Source organism: Meles meles, chromosome 7 (assembly GCF_922984935.1).
Source record: "Meles meles chromosome 7, mMelMel3.1 paternal haplotype, whole genome shotgun sequence".
NCBI classification, from domain to species: Eukaryota; Metazoa; Chordata; class Mammalia; order Carnivora; family Mustelidae; genus Meles; species Meles meles.
Window position 1 is genome coordinate 77,011,886 of NC_060072.1, and position 20,077 is coordinate 77,031,962.

General features: G+C 36.7%; 1 protein-coding gene across 1 annotated transcript in view; it reads right to left on the bottom strand.

Moving 5' to 3' along the window:
* The window catches only part of CPNE8 (copine 8), a 220,448-nt gene that overhangs the window by 121,493 nt on the left and 78,878 nt on the right, over positions 1-20,077 (bottom strand). Inside the window, exon 6 of the mRNA XM_046013749.1 lies at positions 9,450-9,526. Coding sequence (XP_045869705.1) covers positions 9,450-9,526 — 77 coding nt within the window. The remainder of the gene's footprint in view (positions 1-9,449; positions 9,527-20,077) is intronic.

Genomic DNA, 20,077 nt, shown 5'->3' on the forward strand with positions numbered 1-20,077 from the left:
CAATCAATCTAGCTCCATAATACCTGGGAGGGTCTAATCAATACTGGTATCAAAGCAGGCAGTGAGTTGCAAATATTACTGAGGTTTTTCACTTACTAGACTTTATTCTCAGAGCAGCCTGTATTGCAAGATTCCACATTGCAAGAATCTGCCTGTATCTGAAATGGCACTATGGGCCACTCAAGGCTAATTATTCAGAAAGGTTTTTTAAATACATACAACATACATCATTAAAACCACAAAGAATATGTTTAATCTCTCCTCCCTGAACTTTGAAAGAGAAGAAAGCAGCAGAAAAGCTCATTGTTTTTAGAAATGGAGTACACCATCCTACATTACCAAATGGAGAAAATGACCAGAAAAGATGAATACATGCTGCTCTTTACTTGTCAAAACTATGAATTCAGAATGATGATTTTCTAGAAGATCAGGAAAAAAAAAAAGTCATGTACTTACTTACCTCTTTCTAATACTAGGTATGGATTTATTTTTAAAATTCCTTCCAAAAGTCTTCCTATTTAGACCGTGTTGGCTCTAGAAAATTTAATGCTACCCCTGGAGAAGAGTGCTGTCATCCTCGTTGACCACAGAGAGAGTGGGTGCACTCCGCCTAGAATGGAGACTGGCTAGCACAGGAAAGCCATACTTCTCCTCACTTTCAGGGCTACGGTTTTCCTTTTAGTAATCACAGGGAACAGAAGAGGTAAGAGCACACCCTACAGAAGCCCAGTGTAGCCCAAAGAAGCTAAGTCTTCACGACTCAAGGTGAAAGCAAGAAACAGAAACTTTTCTGGAGATGACCCTATGTACTTTAGGAAAAAAGTTTTACCTTGAACTGTGCTTGCATAAGAGTTGTGTGGGTAAAAGATAGTGCAGAGGAACTGCATCCTTGAAATGACCTAGGTCAAGATGGATCTCTTGAAAGCTCTTCTTACCCTCCAGAGATGTTCTTGACTTTTAAGTAAATACTTTTTAAAATGAAATAAATAAATTAAATTTCTTCAAAGCCATACACAAATATATTCATTTGTGAAGGCAATATAATGCTGTTGTTAAAGCACATTTGAAGCTTGGTTTCTCCAGACTCCTTGTCTCAGTTTCGTTCTCTGATGAATGGAGATAATTTCAGTAACTATCTGCCTCATAATGGTGCTATAAGGATTAAAGAAATCATTAGGTGTAAAGCAGGTATTATAATGACTGACAAGTTATAAGAATTCAGTCAAGTTAGCCACTGGAGTCATTTTTTAAAAGTTCACTGCTCCCTTTCAATTGTTTTGAAGACAAGAACTAACTGAGTGCATGTCCGGGAGCAGAGACAATCACCAAATGTTTGTTCCAAATGTTCATCTCATCAGGGGGTTAGAGCTCTACCAAGCCGCTTATTCCAAGGTTGGCCCATAGGTCTTTCTTCACCTACTAGTTTGCTTAACTCTAGAACTAATATTCCTAGCCTGCCTCTTGAGTCCCAGAATCAGCAAATTATGCTATACCTAAGAAAGAAGAAAGGAACAATGAATTTGACTGTGGAGGAACCTATAATTTCTCTGAAAGATTTCATCCAATATAATTTCTAAACATTGTCTATACAAAGGGAAATCCTTTAGAAACTTATCTGATTTTAAAACTATGTGAAACTAGGAATGTTTATTCAACAAAGGTAGGTTATTATTTAATTTAGATACCATCCTGCAAAATAACACAGACCATATCTCATCACTTCCTTCCTTCAGTTCAGATTTTCCATCAGTTTTCAATCCAACTCAATGAGGTTAGACAAACCTAAATAAAAATATTGTTGCAAATGTTTATACTTAGCAATACACGGATAGAATGACTCATCTCTTCCAAAAACACTGCTCAATTGTGGAAAGCCCAGAAATGGATGATCTTCCCCTTGTCAGAAAATGATAAACCCATCCACTCAGTTAGTGTGCAAGAAATCTGAAGGTCTTCCTTGAAATCTTTTTCATCAAGACTATTAGCCTATCACTGGACCTTGTGAAATGAATCTTAAAAACATATTTTAATCAGCTTACTCCTCCTCATCTTCTTAGTCCAAATTCCAGTCTTCTCTGAACTACATTATTTCAACAGTAATTAAGTTACTAATCTTTCTGTTAACTACCCACAACCATTCTGCACACAGAAGTGAAAGAACCTCTCTGAACAAAAATCATGACTTTTCCCACTGCATTTATCCTAAAATTCCAATACTAACAAGACCTGTATCTTCTGGTCTAAGTCAGTACTCTAATTTCCAAAGGGCTTATATCAATATGCAATTCTATTTATTTATGTGATTATTCATTTAATGAATAGATTATTAACTCCATGAGGACAGGAACAATTCTGTTTTCATAATTGCGTAGTCTTTAATCTTTTCTGGTCCATTATGGAGTCTCAGTAAAGATTTGTGGACTAAATGAATTAAAAGAAGAAAGAAAAAAGAATCTCTAAGACCTCTACTACACAGAAGTTGTGTCTACAGAAAAATAAGCAAATCCAGTCAATGAATGTACTCTACAGAATAAGCACTGACATAAAATGATTTTGCCTTTTGTTTTTCTTTTTAAATGTAAATGCCTGAAGGAGTTACTTGTGAACAAGCATCGTAAGAACCGGAAAATACAACATTCAAATCAGAACGACAGATCAACCATTCTGGGGCTTATCTCTGATGATGATATTAAGGACTATTGAGAAAAAATGTATTTATCTTATCCGTATCTCTCCTGACTGGCAATATCCTTTGCAAGCCTATTTATCCAGATTAGTTCTTCCTTTATATGTCTTTACTTATAACACTGGAATTTTTGAGTAGAGCAGAGAATTATGAGAGCTTATAGCTATATACAGTCTGCTGTTTTGAGTTAAACAATTACATCTCTGCAGATTTTTCCAGAGCATGAGCTCAGATCCACAAATGAATGTAAGAAAGTAGACCAGCTGAACATTTACTAAGTTTCTGTTATATGGAAGACTCGTAATCTTGTGCAAGATATGTAAAGAAATGTACTAAAACTGCTCTACTTTTGGTCTTTAGAGAACACACAATTTTTCATATGGACTCTCCCCAGAGGTTGATAAGTGCTGTACACCAAATCCATGAAGCACTTAACATCTCTCTAAGATGCAATCAGTGGTTCCATTTTTAATGTGTTGCAAGCATATAAAAATTACTAATATATATACACATCAGTGGAATCTTTGTAAATGAGAGAAAAATGATGTTTAATTGATACTGTATTCTAGATTACATTTTGCAATTACATATGAACATGGGCAATGCTCTAAAAACTCAGGACATTTCCAACAAAATAACACTATCCTATAAAACCCAAACTAATATAAAGCAGAAATTTAACTCCCCCACAATTTGACTTTTCAGCTCTATACAGAGAATAGACAAAATAACTTTTAATATTTATATTAGGATGATATTTAACAATTTATATAAATGTAATCAGTTTGGGTCAAAATTGTCCTTTATCTGATTCTTGCTAAATTCCTACCTAAATGCTTCTAGAAGGAAAATAAATTCACAGCAAAAAGACAGAAAATAGGAAGGAAAAAAGGAAAGGAAGGAAGATAGAGATGGGAGAGATTATTCAGTGATTCAATTTAAGAAGTCTTTCCTAAAAGACACTGGCTTTATTTAATACAACAATAATAACCACAGTTTGGGTGTTTATTAAATTCTGGTGTCCTCCATGACAAAAATACTGTATAAGGTATTTCTATTTCTTACAACTCCCTTAAAAGTATATTATTCATATTTCAGATAAGGAAACTAGAGCTCAGGAATTTAAGCCATTTGCTCAAATTATATACCCAATAAACTGTGATCCCAGATTTGACTGCCCTCAAAGCCCACGTACTGTTAGCTCTGTTCCAGTGACTATTCATCTCTAGACCAAGTTCTTCATACTACAGATAGAAAAATATAATACAGATGTACAAATTTTGTCATGTTACCCAGCGAGTTAGCAGCAGAGATGGTCCTAAAAACATTGTATTCTGATTCCCAGCCCAGTGGTCTTTCCAATAAAATAAATCAGGGAGTATAACAACACCAATCTAATTTGCAAGGAAGTTAATAAAGTCAAGATGACTTTGAAGGTCAAAATTTCCCCCAAAGTTGACTATATTTTCATATACAGCAAGTTGTACAGTAAAGCTCTGTTTAATTCTAAGTTTACGTTTCTCACCTTCAAGACTAATCATTTTCCTATTCTTCTTCCTCCCCGTCCTTCTCTCACTGACTTGATATACATGCACCCACAGCCAGAGCACAGCTTTCAGAATCAGGCCACATTTGAATCAGATCTTTAAGGAAACCTTCAAGGCTCTGCCTCAACTCCCATACAAGCCCTCGGCTGCTTCTGCCTTATTCCCCAGATTCCTTTCTGCTCTGTTCTTCTCCCCATATTTCTCTTGCACCCACTATGCAGTGTCTTTGAACCCTATGTCAGAGCTGGGATCCTGGTGTCCATCAGTCAACTGCAAGCTGGTCTTCCATTTCTCACCTGCCTCTTGAGTCCCGGTCCCTGTACTTTTTTCACTATACTGTTCACTCATCTCTCTGGGGTCTTTCCCTTTATCCTCTACCCACTATTGATTGCCTAGATCACAAGCTGTTATACCCACCCCACAAAGAACATAATCTTTTTCCTTAGCCAATACAGTTGTTGGTTTAGTCACCCATGGTGGTCCCCCCCGGGGTAAAGAACCTTCCTTCCAATCACAACCAGTCCCTGTCTCCTCCTTTTATACAGAACTAGTCATGCCTGGATGTGCGATACAGGAACAAGCAGGTCTATTACTTGATGAACATAATAAATGCTTTCCTCCCAGAGGAAAGAATGGCAATCTTTCTTAAACTGGTGCTGATTCTAGCATTTTGGAAGGCTTTACTGAATCCATCACTAAGCTCCCTAAAGATAGAAGAAGTAAGACTCTCTGACAGCATCACGCAGAAAATTGGATACAATCTCCCAGCATGAGAAAACACACTGCTGTGTGAGTATAATGGTAAATAATAATGGGACGATCTAAAGAGAGGAGCCGATGAGTCATAGGAAGACACAGTAAATGTTGTAGACAAATTAAGTAGCACAAGGCTCATTTTAGGAGGGTTCAGGGAAAAGACCTAAATGTTGGATAGAATTAATATATGAAAAATGTTGTTTGCTCAAAATCGGAATCCAAATTTGCTCAGAACTTGAATTTGACAGAACAGACTGCTGGAAATTGTGAAAATCTTAAGCTGCTATTAAAAAGTAAATTAAAGGGGCACCTGGGTGGCTCAGTGGGTTAAAGCCTCTGCCTTCGGCTCAGGTCATGATCTCAGGGTCCTGGGATGGAGCCCCACATCGGGCTCTCTTCTCAGTGGGGAGCCTGCTTCCTCCTCTCTCTCTGCCTGCCTCTCTGCCTACTTGTGATCTCTGTCTGTCAAATAAATAAATAAAATCTTAAAAAAAAAAAAGTAAATTAAAGATTCTTAAACATCGGTTCCATAAAAAGCCACCTAAGTTCCTATGAAATATTAAAAAATAATTTTTATTCTCATAATAAAATGAAATCTATTTTTTAAGTTACAGTAACTGAAGCACAGAAAATAAAAGGACTTGATTTTAAATTCAAATTCTTTATAGCTCATAAGGCTATGTATTAGAAATCCATTTTTCCTTTGTAATAAATATTACTTAGCATTCAAAGGCTTGGTTAGTAATAAATAATTTAAAGCTCTAGTATATCTGCTTTAAATTTCCAAATTTTACCATTACCATCATTTTTAAAAGCCTACCTCTGAGGAGATAATATGACACAATTGCAATTAAAAAGCTAAAAGAAATTATTCTTCCTATCTTAACAGAACATAATTTAAATTAGGCCTTTTTAAGGGAAGAAAACAATGGAATCTTTTGAATAACTTAAAATTTAAATGGAAAACTATTGAAAAATAAATCTCTAATCTAAAACAAATTGGTAAATAAGCCCTAAATCACTTGGATAATGCTATTTAAGATAAATAACATTTGTCAGAGCTGGGATCCTGGTGTCCATCAGTCAACTGCAATAATAATGCTATTTAAGATAAATAACATTTGGGACACAGGGAGACTTTTTAAATTCAGGATGAGTCAATTTTGTTAATTGCAGATGGATTATCTGCCTCAGGAGGTATCCTGTGCTCCAATTCCAAAGCCTATATCCATCCAGATAGGAAAAATCCTCCAGCTCCTTAAGAAGATTGGCTAAAGTAATGGCTGTAACAGGACAGCGTACAAATTCTGTCTCCAGCCATGAGGAACCAACCGTGGAAAAGAGCCAGATGTTTAGTGACCAACTTACAATGATATCTTTAACTAGATAGCTAAGCCCCGACCAGAGTAGGTTTAACAGGTGGGAGTGGTGGAGGGGGTGGGACAGGAGGAGGCAGTGGGGACTGAGGAACAGTTTTAAGAGCTAGATGTTAAACGTGTATTATTTCCCAATGTGAAGTGCATTGTTTCTGCCATGCTTTAATATATTCCACTTATTAAAAACAAAACAAAATAAAATCCACTATATTTACATATTATGTGACAAAACATGGTATCTTCCTTTACAAGTTATTTTTGTCAGCAAGTTTCCTGTGAGAAAACACTTCCCTGACCTTGTATCATTTCTGATATTCTCCCTGGCTCTGTCCTTTCTTCCAAAACCATTCTTTCCCCCACTGAAGTATCCCTTCCAACCTCCCCATCTCTCCTCACCATCTGTCCATTATATTGGTTTGAAAAATCAAGTACCTGGAAAAAGTGTCAGTGAACAGGGATGAGTGTGGAATCTGAAAGTATCTATCTAGCGAACCAGCTGGTTTGAAAGGCAACTCTGACATCATGGGCAGATAAAACTTCCATGCAAACATTTCACTCTCTTCCTCCACTAAACTACACTTTTAAACAAAAATGATAAATGAGTTTCATTTGCTTTTCATTTGAGGTTTCGGTAGGGGAGTAAAAGGCCATTGGAACAGAAGATGTATCTTCTCTCTGAGCACTTGAACTTCCAAGAGCCGAAGAAAGCATTCTCAGCCCAATGGACTTTGTTCTTTCATCTACATGTTCTCCCTTCTCTAGATGCTTGACTCTCTCATAGTTGTGTTTTTTTTTTATTTTTTTTTAAAGAATTCTTTTTTTTTTTTTAATTTATTTGACAGACAGAGATCACAAGTAGGCAGAGAGGCAGGCAGAGAGAGAGGAGGAAGCAGGCTCCCTGCTGAGCAGAGAGCCCAATGCAGGGCTCGATCCCAGGACCGAGATCATGACCTGAGCCGAAGGCAGAGGCTTTAACCCACTGAACCACCCAGGCGCCCCTCTCATAGTTGTGTATTTAATAAAAGATAATATTTTCTCAAACAAGATGGTGGGTGGGTTAAAACAAAATATATTTTTCCCCATTGTTCACCTGGGATGGATGCTCACGTGAGAGCACATGAGTATATTACTGGATGCTTAAATAAACAAATCAAAAATATCATTCTACTAGCAAGCTTGTAATATTTAATTTTACTCCGCTTTTTTGATTTGTCTTGCCTATTTGATTGCCCTCTCTCATCTCTTCCCTTTTTTCTCTTCATCTCAAGTATCTAATTGGGTTTCCTTCATGTAATATGGTACCACACTGCAGTTCTTATAGTTTTATTCTTTGCTTCTTTCTTCTTTCTTCTTTCTTTTGTAGCCGATCTCTCTGCTACATTCAAGCTCTACATGTCATTTCCCATTTAATACTAGCACACTGCCTAATTAAATTTACTTTAAGATTAAAACAACAACAACAAAAAACCCTCTCACTGCTCAAACAGTAAACCTAACTTTTAACCCTTTTCTTGATATTTATTTGCCTGAGAGGATTGCCCAGTAGGTCAAAGGTTGAGGAAAACATTAGTTACATATAAGTTAAAAGACGGAATGAATTCTACCTTTGTCAGTCAGACAGATACAATAGCAACACTTTCAATAAACTTGCTTAAATTAACAAAAGACCCTATAGATGAAGCAAAGTGGGTAGTTAGAATAGCTTCATGTTGCCTAAACAGGTTTCCAAGGCTTTGCCTCAGTTATGCCACCCCATCCTCAGCAGGAGTGAGGAAAAACCTAAAGGGCATCTCATCTTTCCAGGTTATGTGAGATGATCATAAATCAACTGCCAGCAAATACTCCCAACGTTCCCATCATCACCCTTCACCCTGAGTGTGCTTTTGTTGGTCTTGCCTAAGTGGGAATTGTTGAATCAGCTGAACAACCACCACATCTCACACTATATTCGACTTACCACATACTCCAACCAAAATAATGCCAACTTTTAAACATGTTTCAAGACTTTCAAGACATGTTTCAAGTGAGCATAAACATATCTGAACCATAAGCTTACAAATTCTGCAATGATATGAAAACAAATTATACATGAAAGAAATGTTAAAAGGCTCTGATATGCAAAAGTCTTCAAACTAGTTAATAAATCAAGTTAAATAAAAGACGTGAGAATTCATAGACTTCTTATTAGCCTAAGAAGAACACTCTAAGCATAAAGTTCAATTTTATACAGATAATGTGAGAGCGATGCCTTGGACATTTCAAGTATTTGAATGTCAAAGGTGAATAGACTTGGAGAGTTTTGACACATTTATTTTATGAGTCTGAGAGTCTTAAAAGAAATGTTGAAGATATACACTTCAAAATTCCCCAAGCCTTTTGATATTGTGGTTAGCTCTGCAATTTTCTCAGTATTCTTCCTAGATCATGTGATTTTTATGAAGTTAATTGAATTCAAATAAATGAGATGGGGTGAGGGGAGGAAGAAGGAGGGCAGTGAGTGGGAAGATTTAGGAAAAAATATCTGGAATTCATTTTCTGTCTTATTTGGAACCAGAGAAAATAGGATCACCCCACATAATTGATCTGAAAATGAAACATGATCCCAGTGATTGAAAGTGAAGGGAGAATAGGTAATTCTGTGATACCACCTTCTCTTAACATTTATACACTTACTTTCATTTTTTACACGCCAACTTTGTAGTAAAAATCATTAAAATCTCAATCACTAAAAATGCATTTATTGAGCATATGGTATAAAGCATGGCACTCCATATAGTCCCTGGCCCAAAGAAGGAAAGTCTCTTTTTCAAAACATTTAATTCTTAAAACCTAAGAATTAATACTATACCCAAAAGGAAAACTATACATTTGCTTTTTTGAATCTCATTTCATCTTGTGACCATTTTGTAGCATAGCATATGAAGGCTAAAATACAAACATGTCAACACTATTGGTTAGAAGAAAAAAACTCAGTAAGATTTTTAAATTCACTTTTGGTCTCCAACCACATATTCGTCAATTCCAAACTACCAAAATGAAAACCGAAGAGTTAACATTTCTTTGTCTGGATTAAAAAATACTTACACTATTGGCTTTTCCAGGCGACTTCCCTGAGAACCAACAATCTCCCCCAATGTACAAAACACTTGTCCCAGAAAGTCCTAAAATAGATAAGAGGATTAAAGCTCATAAGTTCTCAGACTGTCTTTAACTACATATTTTGTACATCATATTTGCATTGGTTTCATTGCTGAAATACCAAATTCTCTAACCTCCAATAGTAAGTAAAATAAGCTCCATATGCATTCATTTAAGCATGTGATTTTCCTGCAAGTATGCAAAGCCCTTTGTCCTTTTTATCACGGCAGGTCTGTTATTGCAAGTAAACCAAGACACTGCTTTTCTTTTTGAAATTACAACAAACTTGGAGAAATGCTGCAGGATTTGAATTCACAACTGGCTTGATTTTGGATGTTTCTGAACCTAGTAAACTTGGGGCTGTGGAGGCAGACTGAAAACACAGAGCAGCTGTGGTTAGCCAATACCAGAACTAGCTACATAAGAGAAGTTGTGAGATGAGACGTGGGTATGGGTGGGGGTTTGGGTGGGTGGGAGGAGTCCCAGGCCACACCATGAGGGGTCTATTCCATGACTGCTACTGATTACCCGGGACTGGACAATTAATTAAACTCTGCTGTTGATAACACGTACTAGTCCCCCTCACAGAGTTGTTTTGAGGATGAGTGAGTTACTGCATTAGTTAATATTAGCATACTTTAAGCACCTAAAAATAGGTTAAGTATATTAGATTATAAAGTTCATGAATATACAGCTAGCTGAATCTTATTTTCAAGTACAATCTTTTACTTATTTTCAGGATTCAGAATAACCTTGCAAAATGAAAGGTCGGTTGTTAATCTCTGCTTCACATATAAAGAAACTCCTAATCATATAGGAGGTTGATCTTTTCATGTTTTAAGCAGTCAGTAAGTAGCAGAGTCAAGACTAACCCAGATGTTCCAATTCTAGATTAATATGCTCCCTAAGAATTTAAATATAAACACAATGCAATCTCACAGGACAATAAAAGAGTTCCGACATTATCTGGATACAGGAGTCAAGAAAATATGTTAGTATTCCAGAGAGGGACATACCCTCTAGTTTAGTCTGTATATGATTTGAATCCCCTAAAGGAGAAGGTGAAAGATCTCCCTAAATTGAACAGTGAACCAACCGGTCCAGCAGAAGCCCTAAGAAGGATGGGCAGAAGTGAAGGCAAACAAAATGTTGTTTGAAGTTTTTAATAAATAAAATTTTTAAATGCCTAACAAGCCACAAAAGTAAAAACTGTGTATCCATTTAAAATAAATAAAAGGGAGAGTGCTCTAAGTCTCATGAAGGAAACAAAGTCCACACTGGAGACTAGGATAGTCATGGTAACATTTCCCAAAGCCGGTAAGCCTTGAGAGCCACGTAAGAACCGGATCCTGGACAGAAGAGAGGAGAGTTGGACATTCTGTTAGCTAGGGTAAGGTGAGAAGTTACTCAGATCTGAGGACTTGAAGCTATGAGGAGACGGGGAAGTGGGGAAAAGGACAAAAGCAGGAGGAATGTGTTTTGTTTTGCAAAAAAACAGCCATTTCCACCAAAAAGACACCCAGCTTGTAGAGGCCACTTTTAGGCAAACAGATTGAAGCAATGGAATGTGGTGGAAAGGGCCCTCAGATACCACCAGGCTGAACAGACAGGCCCATCAGGTCTCAGACCCACCTCCAAACAACCACAGGCCCTAAATGACCAGTGGGCTTACAACCAGGCACAGTTGCCAAAAGAGGCAGAATTCTGTATGTCGCTATACCCCCTCATTTCCCCCTTTAAAAACAGCCCTACTGCCTCATTGCAGACGACCTCTCTTCTATCTGGCCACTGCTCCCTCACAATGTATTCATAAACTTCTATCTCTTTGTTCTGCTTCAGGTGAATTCTTCCACCTCCCGATTCACCAGCTTCCACCAGATAGTCAGCCCCCATTTGGGCACCCCCCTCCAATCAAGAGACACCCCCTTCAGACATCACATCACCTAGAGGTTTCATCTGTTAGCTCCTAGGTAGGTGTTTCTTTCACCTGACGTGAGCCAGTTTGGGCTGGCTTGAGCCTTTTTGGAGCCGAGGACCTGCAGAAGCCCCCCAAAGTTGTCCTGTACCTACCTTTAGCTCATCATAAAACTCAGATCGCCTCCTACAGGTGGGGTTTTTTCCGCTAGTGTTTGAACATAGATGCATGTATTAGCACATTGACAAGCTAGTCATGTGCAACTGAACTGACGTGCCTAAATAACAGAATATGTGTAACTCCTTAATGTGTATGTAGCACATATGCAAGCCCCGCCCCCCCATACACCGAATAAAAGCTTCCAGTACTCACCCCAGGGGGAGACAGTGCTTTGACAGCTGCCTCCAGCTCCTCACTTGTAAAAAGTAATAAAAAGTTCTTCGCTTTCAACACTTCCTTGGATTGTGTTCAACTTAATGCACCCCGGGCGGTGAGCCCCTTGAGTTCAGCTACGATTCCAGGTAAAGGAGAACAGAATTGGCTACCCCATAATATGCCTCTTTGGCAGAAGGATTATTTTAGAGAAGCAGCAGTTTCTGAGAAACTCAGAAAACCAGGTTAGAAGTTCCCCTTTTGTAGGAGATACTTACATTTATTTAAAAAAAAATTCCATTTTAGGGTGTCTCCCTCACTGTTTAGGAAGTAGGGGGGTACTAAATCTCTAGGATTTCTTCTTAGTGGAGAAGGCAGAGATTTCAATCTGCATAAACCATGCCCTCTTCAATATGCTTTGCCTGAAAACCTCCTATAACTGGTTCCCCACTCACCAACATCTTTTGTCTTTGGCTAGAGATGGTATAAGGTTTGGACCATTTCAGGGAGTTACTCCGTTTTTTCTGGAATTTTACAGGAGGTATACCATGTTATTAAATTTTCATTTGTTTTTCATTACAGAAATCTTTTTCATTACAGAGGGTTGTCAGCTAAGAACCTAGAAGGGTAGAAGGAGAATTACTTTTCTTCCCTGACAAAGTCCTAGAGAACAGATCAGGCAAGAATGAAATGAGAAAAGAGTGGGCCTCAAGTAAAGGGCAGAATTGAAGACGAAGAGCCAGAAAGGTCCAGTAGGCTGGGCAAAAACAAACACACAAAAGAGTTGCCTTAGGATAATGAGAAGCAACTGGAAGGAAGCCTTACAGCAATGCAGGGATACCCCTGCAATGGTACATTCATGAATAGGTACAGGACAGGACTTTAGGTAGGGAAAGAATGGGGGCTCCAACTAGCTCGGAGGCATGCAGACATCGAAACAGAACAAAGACAGAGATCAGGAAAATTTAGACCACCCTATCTTAGCTGCTAGGGCTAAAACGTTTTTCTAATAATTACACTGTAACCACAGAAAATAAAAAATAACCACAAAAATGAATCAGGCCTCAAAGGAAAAGTTCACTATAAAGATTAACCAGACCTAGCAATATGTATCTATAGATCATGGAGGTTGCAAAAACGAAAACTCTCGCATGATGTACAAGTATCATGTCTGTTTCCAGGCCATGGACTTAACCACCAGCAAGTTTCCTAAAGTCCTAATAAAAGGCTAGAGATGAAAAGCCCTCACTGGCAACCTGGTGGGGACCCCTCTCACTCCTGAGAGTTTTTTCCTGTATCCTTGCTTAATAAAACTCTTATCAGTTTTGCTCACTCTCCTTTGCCTGCGAGATTCATTTTTTGATTCCGTGAGAAAAGAACCTCACTCCCTTGCTTCATTCAGAAGATTACTCAGGTACTAGTGTGCAAAATGGATGAGGAAAAGTCTGGAAGCTGGATGGATCAGAAAACTCTAATTGTTATTAAAGAAGCCAAGTGTTAAGGCCCAAGCTATAGTTGTAGGAAACCTTGCAGAGAAAAGTGACAGGATTTGGTGTAAACTACACTTGCACATGGAGGTGTGCGGGAAACAAAGGCAGAAGAAAAATTATTAAATTTCTTTACTACTAACAGCCCCATTGACAAGTCCTTAAAACAGGCAGAGTGACATTCCTCTAGGGACTCAGCTGTCTCAATGTTAATACTCTGCTAAGGGCAAAGGGCAACCTCAGCCGGACCCCAGGGTCCTATAAGTCTACTTTAACATGTACAAATTTCTTTGGAAACTTCCTTTATCTACCTTCAAGATACATGTTGGCAGTCATCTGCCAAGCATATGACCCACTGATATATATCTGAAGGGTCTCATGACCCAGGTTTTAATAGACAGCAATAAATGACCTTTTCCCAACAATGGCCAGCCTCCTCAAGGTCCTGGAAACCTTGCTTGCAAAATTCCTTAGAGACTTATGCTATCTCTGATCTCCTCCCAACTTGAAAATATGTAATGGGCCACTGTCCATGACCCCGATGCAGCTCTTTCTGCCCACAGGTCCTGTCCCTGTGCTTCAATAAAACCACCTTTCTGCACCGAAGACATCTCAAGAATTCCTTCTTGGCCATCAGTTTCGAACACTAACGTCTTCCCTACATCAGCAGGGGGTGTGCAGGGAGTACAGTGGAGATAGGAAGAGACAGACAGAAAATTCTCTAGATCTGAAACTTGATGGCTTACAGAATGACGTCACCAGCTAAACCCAGGACCTGACCTTTACTGCTCACCTGCTTATACTCATTGAGCTTTGTCCCACATTTTTCCTTAAATTCTTTCTAGCTTATCTCTTACTTAATGCAAGTCAAAAAGACCCAACAGGCATAGCATCCCCTGATGGAAATGGAAACTACTCAAGCTTTAATGACTGCCCTGGTGAAGAGCTCTGGAGGCCCAGACCACCCAGACCAACTTGAGCTTAACCAGGGACTCATACATGTGCAAATGGACCATATAGTGAAGGACAGTAACCTCTCCATCATTATAATGCTGAAATACCCCCAAGGAGGAGCCCAAGCCTCACTAACATAACATACAATGTATGTATAGGCATGTTTCCTTAAGGTGCATATGCAACCCTAAGCCCTCCTCCATATATGATGACAAGGTTCCCCTTTCTAAATATTCACCAGAACCCGAAATAAAAGGAACCCATCCACCCTTGCTCTTGCTTGAAGAGTTACGGCTTTAGAAGTCACTCCCCATGATCTCCTCATTTGCTGCAAATAAAATTTCCTTTCTGGCACAACTCCACTTGGTGTATCTGTGACTTACCAAAGAGTGAACTCAAATTAGTTCAGTTACAACATCATCATGAAAGTGCAAAATCATTTTCAATTTTGCTTCCAAGTAGGTAAAAGTACTTTAGGCAAAGCCTTGATATATTTAAATTCCTTAATATTTAAAATCCTTAATAACTTCCCAATTTCAAAATGGACTTTACAGATATGTTCATGGGTTTAAAATCCTAAATTTTCTCTAAGTCTCATGGCAGAAAGTCAGTGCTGAATACTAAAGATCTCGAATAGATCATTGTTCTTCTGAATCAGCAGTGAAAAATACACAGGGGATTCTAGAATTCTTCTATATAGATACTGATAGGTAGCTGTGCATGCTATAAGCTGTTCTGTGCTGTCATTCCTCAAGAAAACAATACTAGATATTGAGCATATCCACATAAGGATAGAAATACTAGCAAACAGAGAACACACAAATATCATCATTGCTGAACAAAAGGGAAATTAAAATAATAAAATCAATAAAATGGTTAACCAAAAGATATGGTATGCATCTCTATATATTATCTCTAGAGTTATTGCATGCTTTGCCCCTAAATATTTATGGCATTTATGTAGTTGTTTTTTTCTGTCTGTGTTTATGTGTTCCCTAGTGAGCAACACATTTACCACTCATGGTGGAAAAATTGGCAGACAGAGATTGACAACTATGCCTTGCACTGGAAATTTCTACTGAGTCTCTTTTTTAGTCATCTCAATGCCTCACATTTTCTACGCATTTTACCCAATCAGTAATAGAATACATGTCCTTTAATGCATATTTTTAGATATTTTCGTGTAGTTAAAGACAGAAATAAAAGTTACATTGAACACAAACTACTTTATTGTTTCTTACTGTGGTGTTGTGTTCCAGTTGATGAGACATTATAATAACGTCGTAAAAGAATTTCCAGTAATAAATCCAGGGGTGTTTCCACAGCTTTCACACAGACATAGACCAAATCTAGTTTATAGTCTCTGGCAATTGAGAAATGTTTCAATTTATTCAATCACATTCATAATTGAGCTTTCCCCAAAATGACCAAGAGATTAATAAATATTAGCCAAATCAGTTAATAATTATTTTATAATCTAAATAATACAAAGATAGAACTTAGCTTTGAAATGTACTTAAATGTACATAAACCATGTTGTTAGTATATAGTGTAAGTTCTACCACTTTTTAAAAGTATCCAAATATGACATTGAAGGCAGTATGCTGTTGTTAAAGCTGAACGATCTAGCAATACAAAGTAAAGGGGACAAGAAAAGAGGAGAAAGCATAGCACACAGGCCTTATAACAATAGTATGAGTTTTGCCTTGCATAGGTAGTTCAAAAAAGTTACCAACCCATCAAAGGGAGTTTATGGATTATTCCCATTAACGACCTAAATCTAATTTTATTACTAATATAATGCAGCTCAAAACCCAAGAAAACATTGCTCTACCATGAGATTCTAGCTGATTATTATACAAAAATACAGTTGATTCTTGAACAACACGGGTTTAAACTATGCTTTGGATTTTTTCAATAAACACAGTATAGTACTATAAATTTATTTTCTCTTTCTTATGATTTGCTTAATAACATATTCTTTTCTCTAGCCTCCTTTATTGTGAGAACACAATACATAATGAATATAATCTACAAAATTACTATTAATTGATTATGTTATCAGTAGGACTTCCCATCAACAGAAGGTTATTAAGCTGTTAAGTTTTGGGGGAAGTTAAAAGTTATACACAGATTTTCAACTGTGTGGGGGTTGGCACTTCTAACCTCCATGTTGTTCAAGGGTCAACTGTATTTCTCTTAGTTTCTTTTTAATATTCAGTAGAATGTCATCTTTAACCGCACACTTGAGCATAATATTCTAACTCCTTCAAACTTACTGCTTCATTATTTCTTCAGACCATTTTTTACTGATCAATTCCTCTATCTACATTTTGTATTATATTGTAGCTAGCTACTTATTTACATTCATAAAAGTTACATTAATGCTATGTACTTTAATAATTTCACTAATATTAATAAGGTAGTTTGCTTTGCAATAAAGGAACTGGTTTTGTTTGTTGGCTTATTTGTTTGCTTGCTAGGTACCAGTATTAACTCTGATATATCCTTTTTAAAAGACCTTTTACATACAAGTATACATGCATACATTTACTTATTTATTTAGCAAAGCGGTATAACATATTCCTTAAGAGTGAGAACTATGACTGTCTATACTGCTTATGTTTATATTCTGGCTGAACCGCTTCCTAATATAAGTCTTACAAATGACCACTGATTAATATAAGTCTTACTAACGACTCTATGTCTCGGTTATCTTGATCTATAAAATTGACATAATTAATAATGCCTACCTATTAAGTTGTTGAGAGGACCAAATGAGACAATCTATGCAAAACATTTAATAAGATAGTATATGCAGGGGCACCTGGGTGGCTCAGTGGATTAAGCCACTGCCTTCGGCTCAGGTCATGATCTCAGGGTCCTGGGATCGAGCCCCACATCGGGCTCTCTGCTCTGCAGGAAGCCTGCTTCCTCCTCTCTCTCTGCCTGCCTCTCTGCCTACTTGTGATCTCTCTCTCTGTCAAATAAATAAATAAAATCTTTAAAAAAAAAATAAGATAGTATATGCAGATAATGTATGCGAAGCACTTAGAACAGATGCTTGGAACGTGGTAAGCATTTAATAAATATATGCTTTTCTTCTCCTCCCTACTTCCCTGGGGTTAAAGGAATATTACTATATACTCAAAATTTATCCCTTGCCACTAGATTTGCAGATACTATAATTACTTGCATAAATTATTTCATATTCCCTTTACACTCATGGCCAATTAAAATGCTCATTTTAAGCGTCACTATAAAATACGAAAGCATCTTATATACCAACTCATCTTAACATGTTAAGTAGTATGCACATAAACATACATATATAAAAGAACATTTTTAAACAATGGTATAATGACCAGGAGGCATTAAAGGTAAGTGAAATTTTTCATTTCTATACTCTGATAAAGCAAATCAACCGTAGTTGATCATTAGCTTCATCATAAACAATTTCATAAGCATTCAAGAGTGTGGAATATATAAATGTTTTATGAAGTGATCAAGAAGGATCTGAAAATATGGTATCTCTAATTAATAGATAATTTAGATTAAAAGACATTAAACAGATTTAACTGACAGCTAAGTTATGACAAAGAACAGTAATTGAGTGCAGTCAACTGTTCAGTAGCTAATCATTCTATTCCTTGATAAGACAGACTCATTATTTACCTCCTTTTATTGCTTGTACCCATTTTGTGGTCATTTAACTGATTTAGGCACATTCATGCTAACTAAACCAGTAAGAGCAAGAGAAATTAAGTGATACACAATTTTTTGCTTTTACAATATTGGGACCATTGTAAAAAAAAAAACAAAACTGATGAGGAAACATATATTACCTGTGAAATTTTATAGTCAGCATTACCTAGTTTACTGCTGGTATTCCCTGTTAATATTGCTGACTTCCTTCATATTTAATTAATTCATACTAATCACATCCACTATAAAGACTGGGGTGTAACTTAGTTATGTCATGCACTATATTCTAATATGGCAACCATTTATAATAATCCAACATGGTGCTTCTGTGCTCCAATAATGACTTCCACTTTCTTTATGGTTGTTAGCACATCTCTATGCTATTTTGGAAATAAGGCAAACTCAATATGAAACAACTGGACTCAATATTTTAGTAGAAACAATGTGTCAAATTTTAACAAAATAATACAACTTTTTTAAGCAGGGATTTTTTTTTTAATGGATGGATCCATCTACAAATCAAGAATACTAATCTACCTCCAAGAGATTAATAAAATTCCTAAACTTATACATCAGTGGTTAAGTCACAAATATAATTGCAAAATTATACTCGAAAGCTCAATGTATTATTTCTCCCCCGACCCCGCACAAAGGCTTTTTTTCAAAATAGTCTTTATTTGCTAAGAGTCCAAATGAAAGCAGCTGTAAGTCACTGAATGAAAATAAAAGCTTTCAATGATGAGTGGACGGTCATTGATATAAATTAACCAATTTTTAAAAATTATCCACAACATATATTATTTAGTCATTGCAAACCATATTATATAGAGATTAAAAAAATAAAGCTATCTATTCAAAGAAAAAACAAAGCTGTAGAAAATATTTATCTTTTGGAAAATATTTACCTTTTGGGAGCACATCAGTTTACACAGAATATTAATTCTCAACAACAAAGAAGTGAGAAATGTAATATATTTACAGAAAGTAAGTCAAATATTCTCACTGCCAGTAATCATGGCGAGACAGCTGACAGGCCAAATAATGAGAAAACTTACTTACATATTGCTATTAAATAATATGAAGTATATTATACCATTATTAGAGAATTAGATATTAGATAATAGTATTAAATGTAATGTAACACTATCAGTCAACATCATTGTTAAATACTGAATCCTGCCCAAATAAGGGCCAGTTTAGCAATGCAAACAATCACACCTAATATAAGTTAATGAGTGCTAAAGATATTATAAAGGCATTATCCTTATCTCTGTCTTAAAGTCTAAAATTCACAAGACCCTACTGAAAATGCAAATAGAAACATAAACCATTTATAAAACATCAGTCATAAGTACTTCAGCTTGAATATGCTTATAAGGCTAGTTCTCATCATCTACTGAGGACTGGAAAGTATGTTCACATAGAAAAAGAAAGTTACTATTGAAAAGGCTTCTCAGTAGGTGACAATTTAGTAGAAATCTAAATAATGTGAGAAAAAGAACCACACTGAGTATTTGGCACAAAAGCATTAAAGAGTGGAGAAAAGGCAAAAACAAAATCTCAGACAAGAATATGCTTGGGGTGTTCAAGGAAAAGCAAGATGGCCAGGGGGGCTGGTGCAGAATGAGCAAGGAAGAGAATGCGAAAAGAGAGGAGGGAATCGGGGGCCCCTGAAGGACTGTGAATTCCATCATGAGTAGAGAGGGTAGATAACCTTTTGGAGGGTTTGAATTGGAAAGTGACATTCCTAACTAGCTTCTAAAAATGAAAATTCTGGCTAATGTTCTTCCCCTAAGTTTCTAAATGTTTCAGTTCACCTAAGTTTCTAGTTTCTGTTCTGTTCTCTTCTCCATTTATATATTTTTTTCATATATAGACAGGTAGGTAGATATAATACATAATTTAATGTAATTATGCATATTAATATTGTACATATTAATATATATTTATATAATATAATAGGTAAATTTACTGAGTTTTAACTCTATAGGACAATGGTTCCCAAAGCTACCTATTTTCCAGACATGGCCTAGTCAGTATTTCCAGCTGGATGCTTACTGGGGTCTCAAAAAACATAATCCAGCCCGGACTGCTGAGTTCTTTATCTTCACCCCACAACCTCAATCTCTTCCTCCCCAATG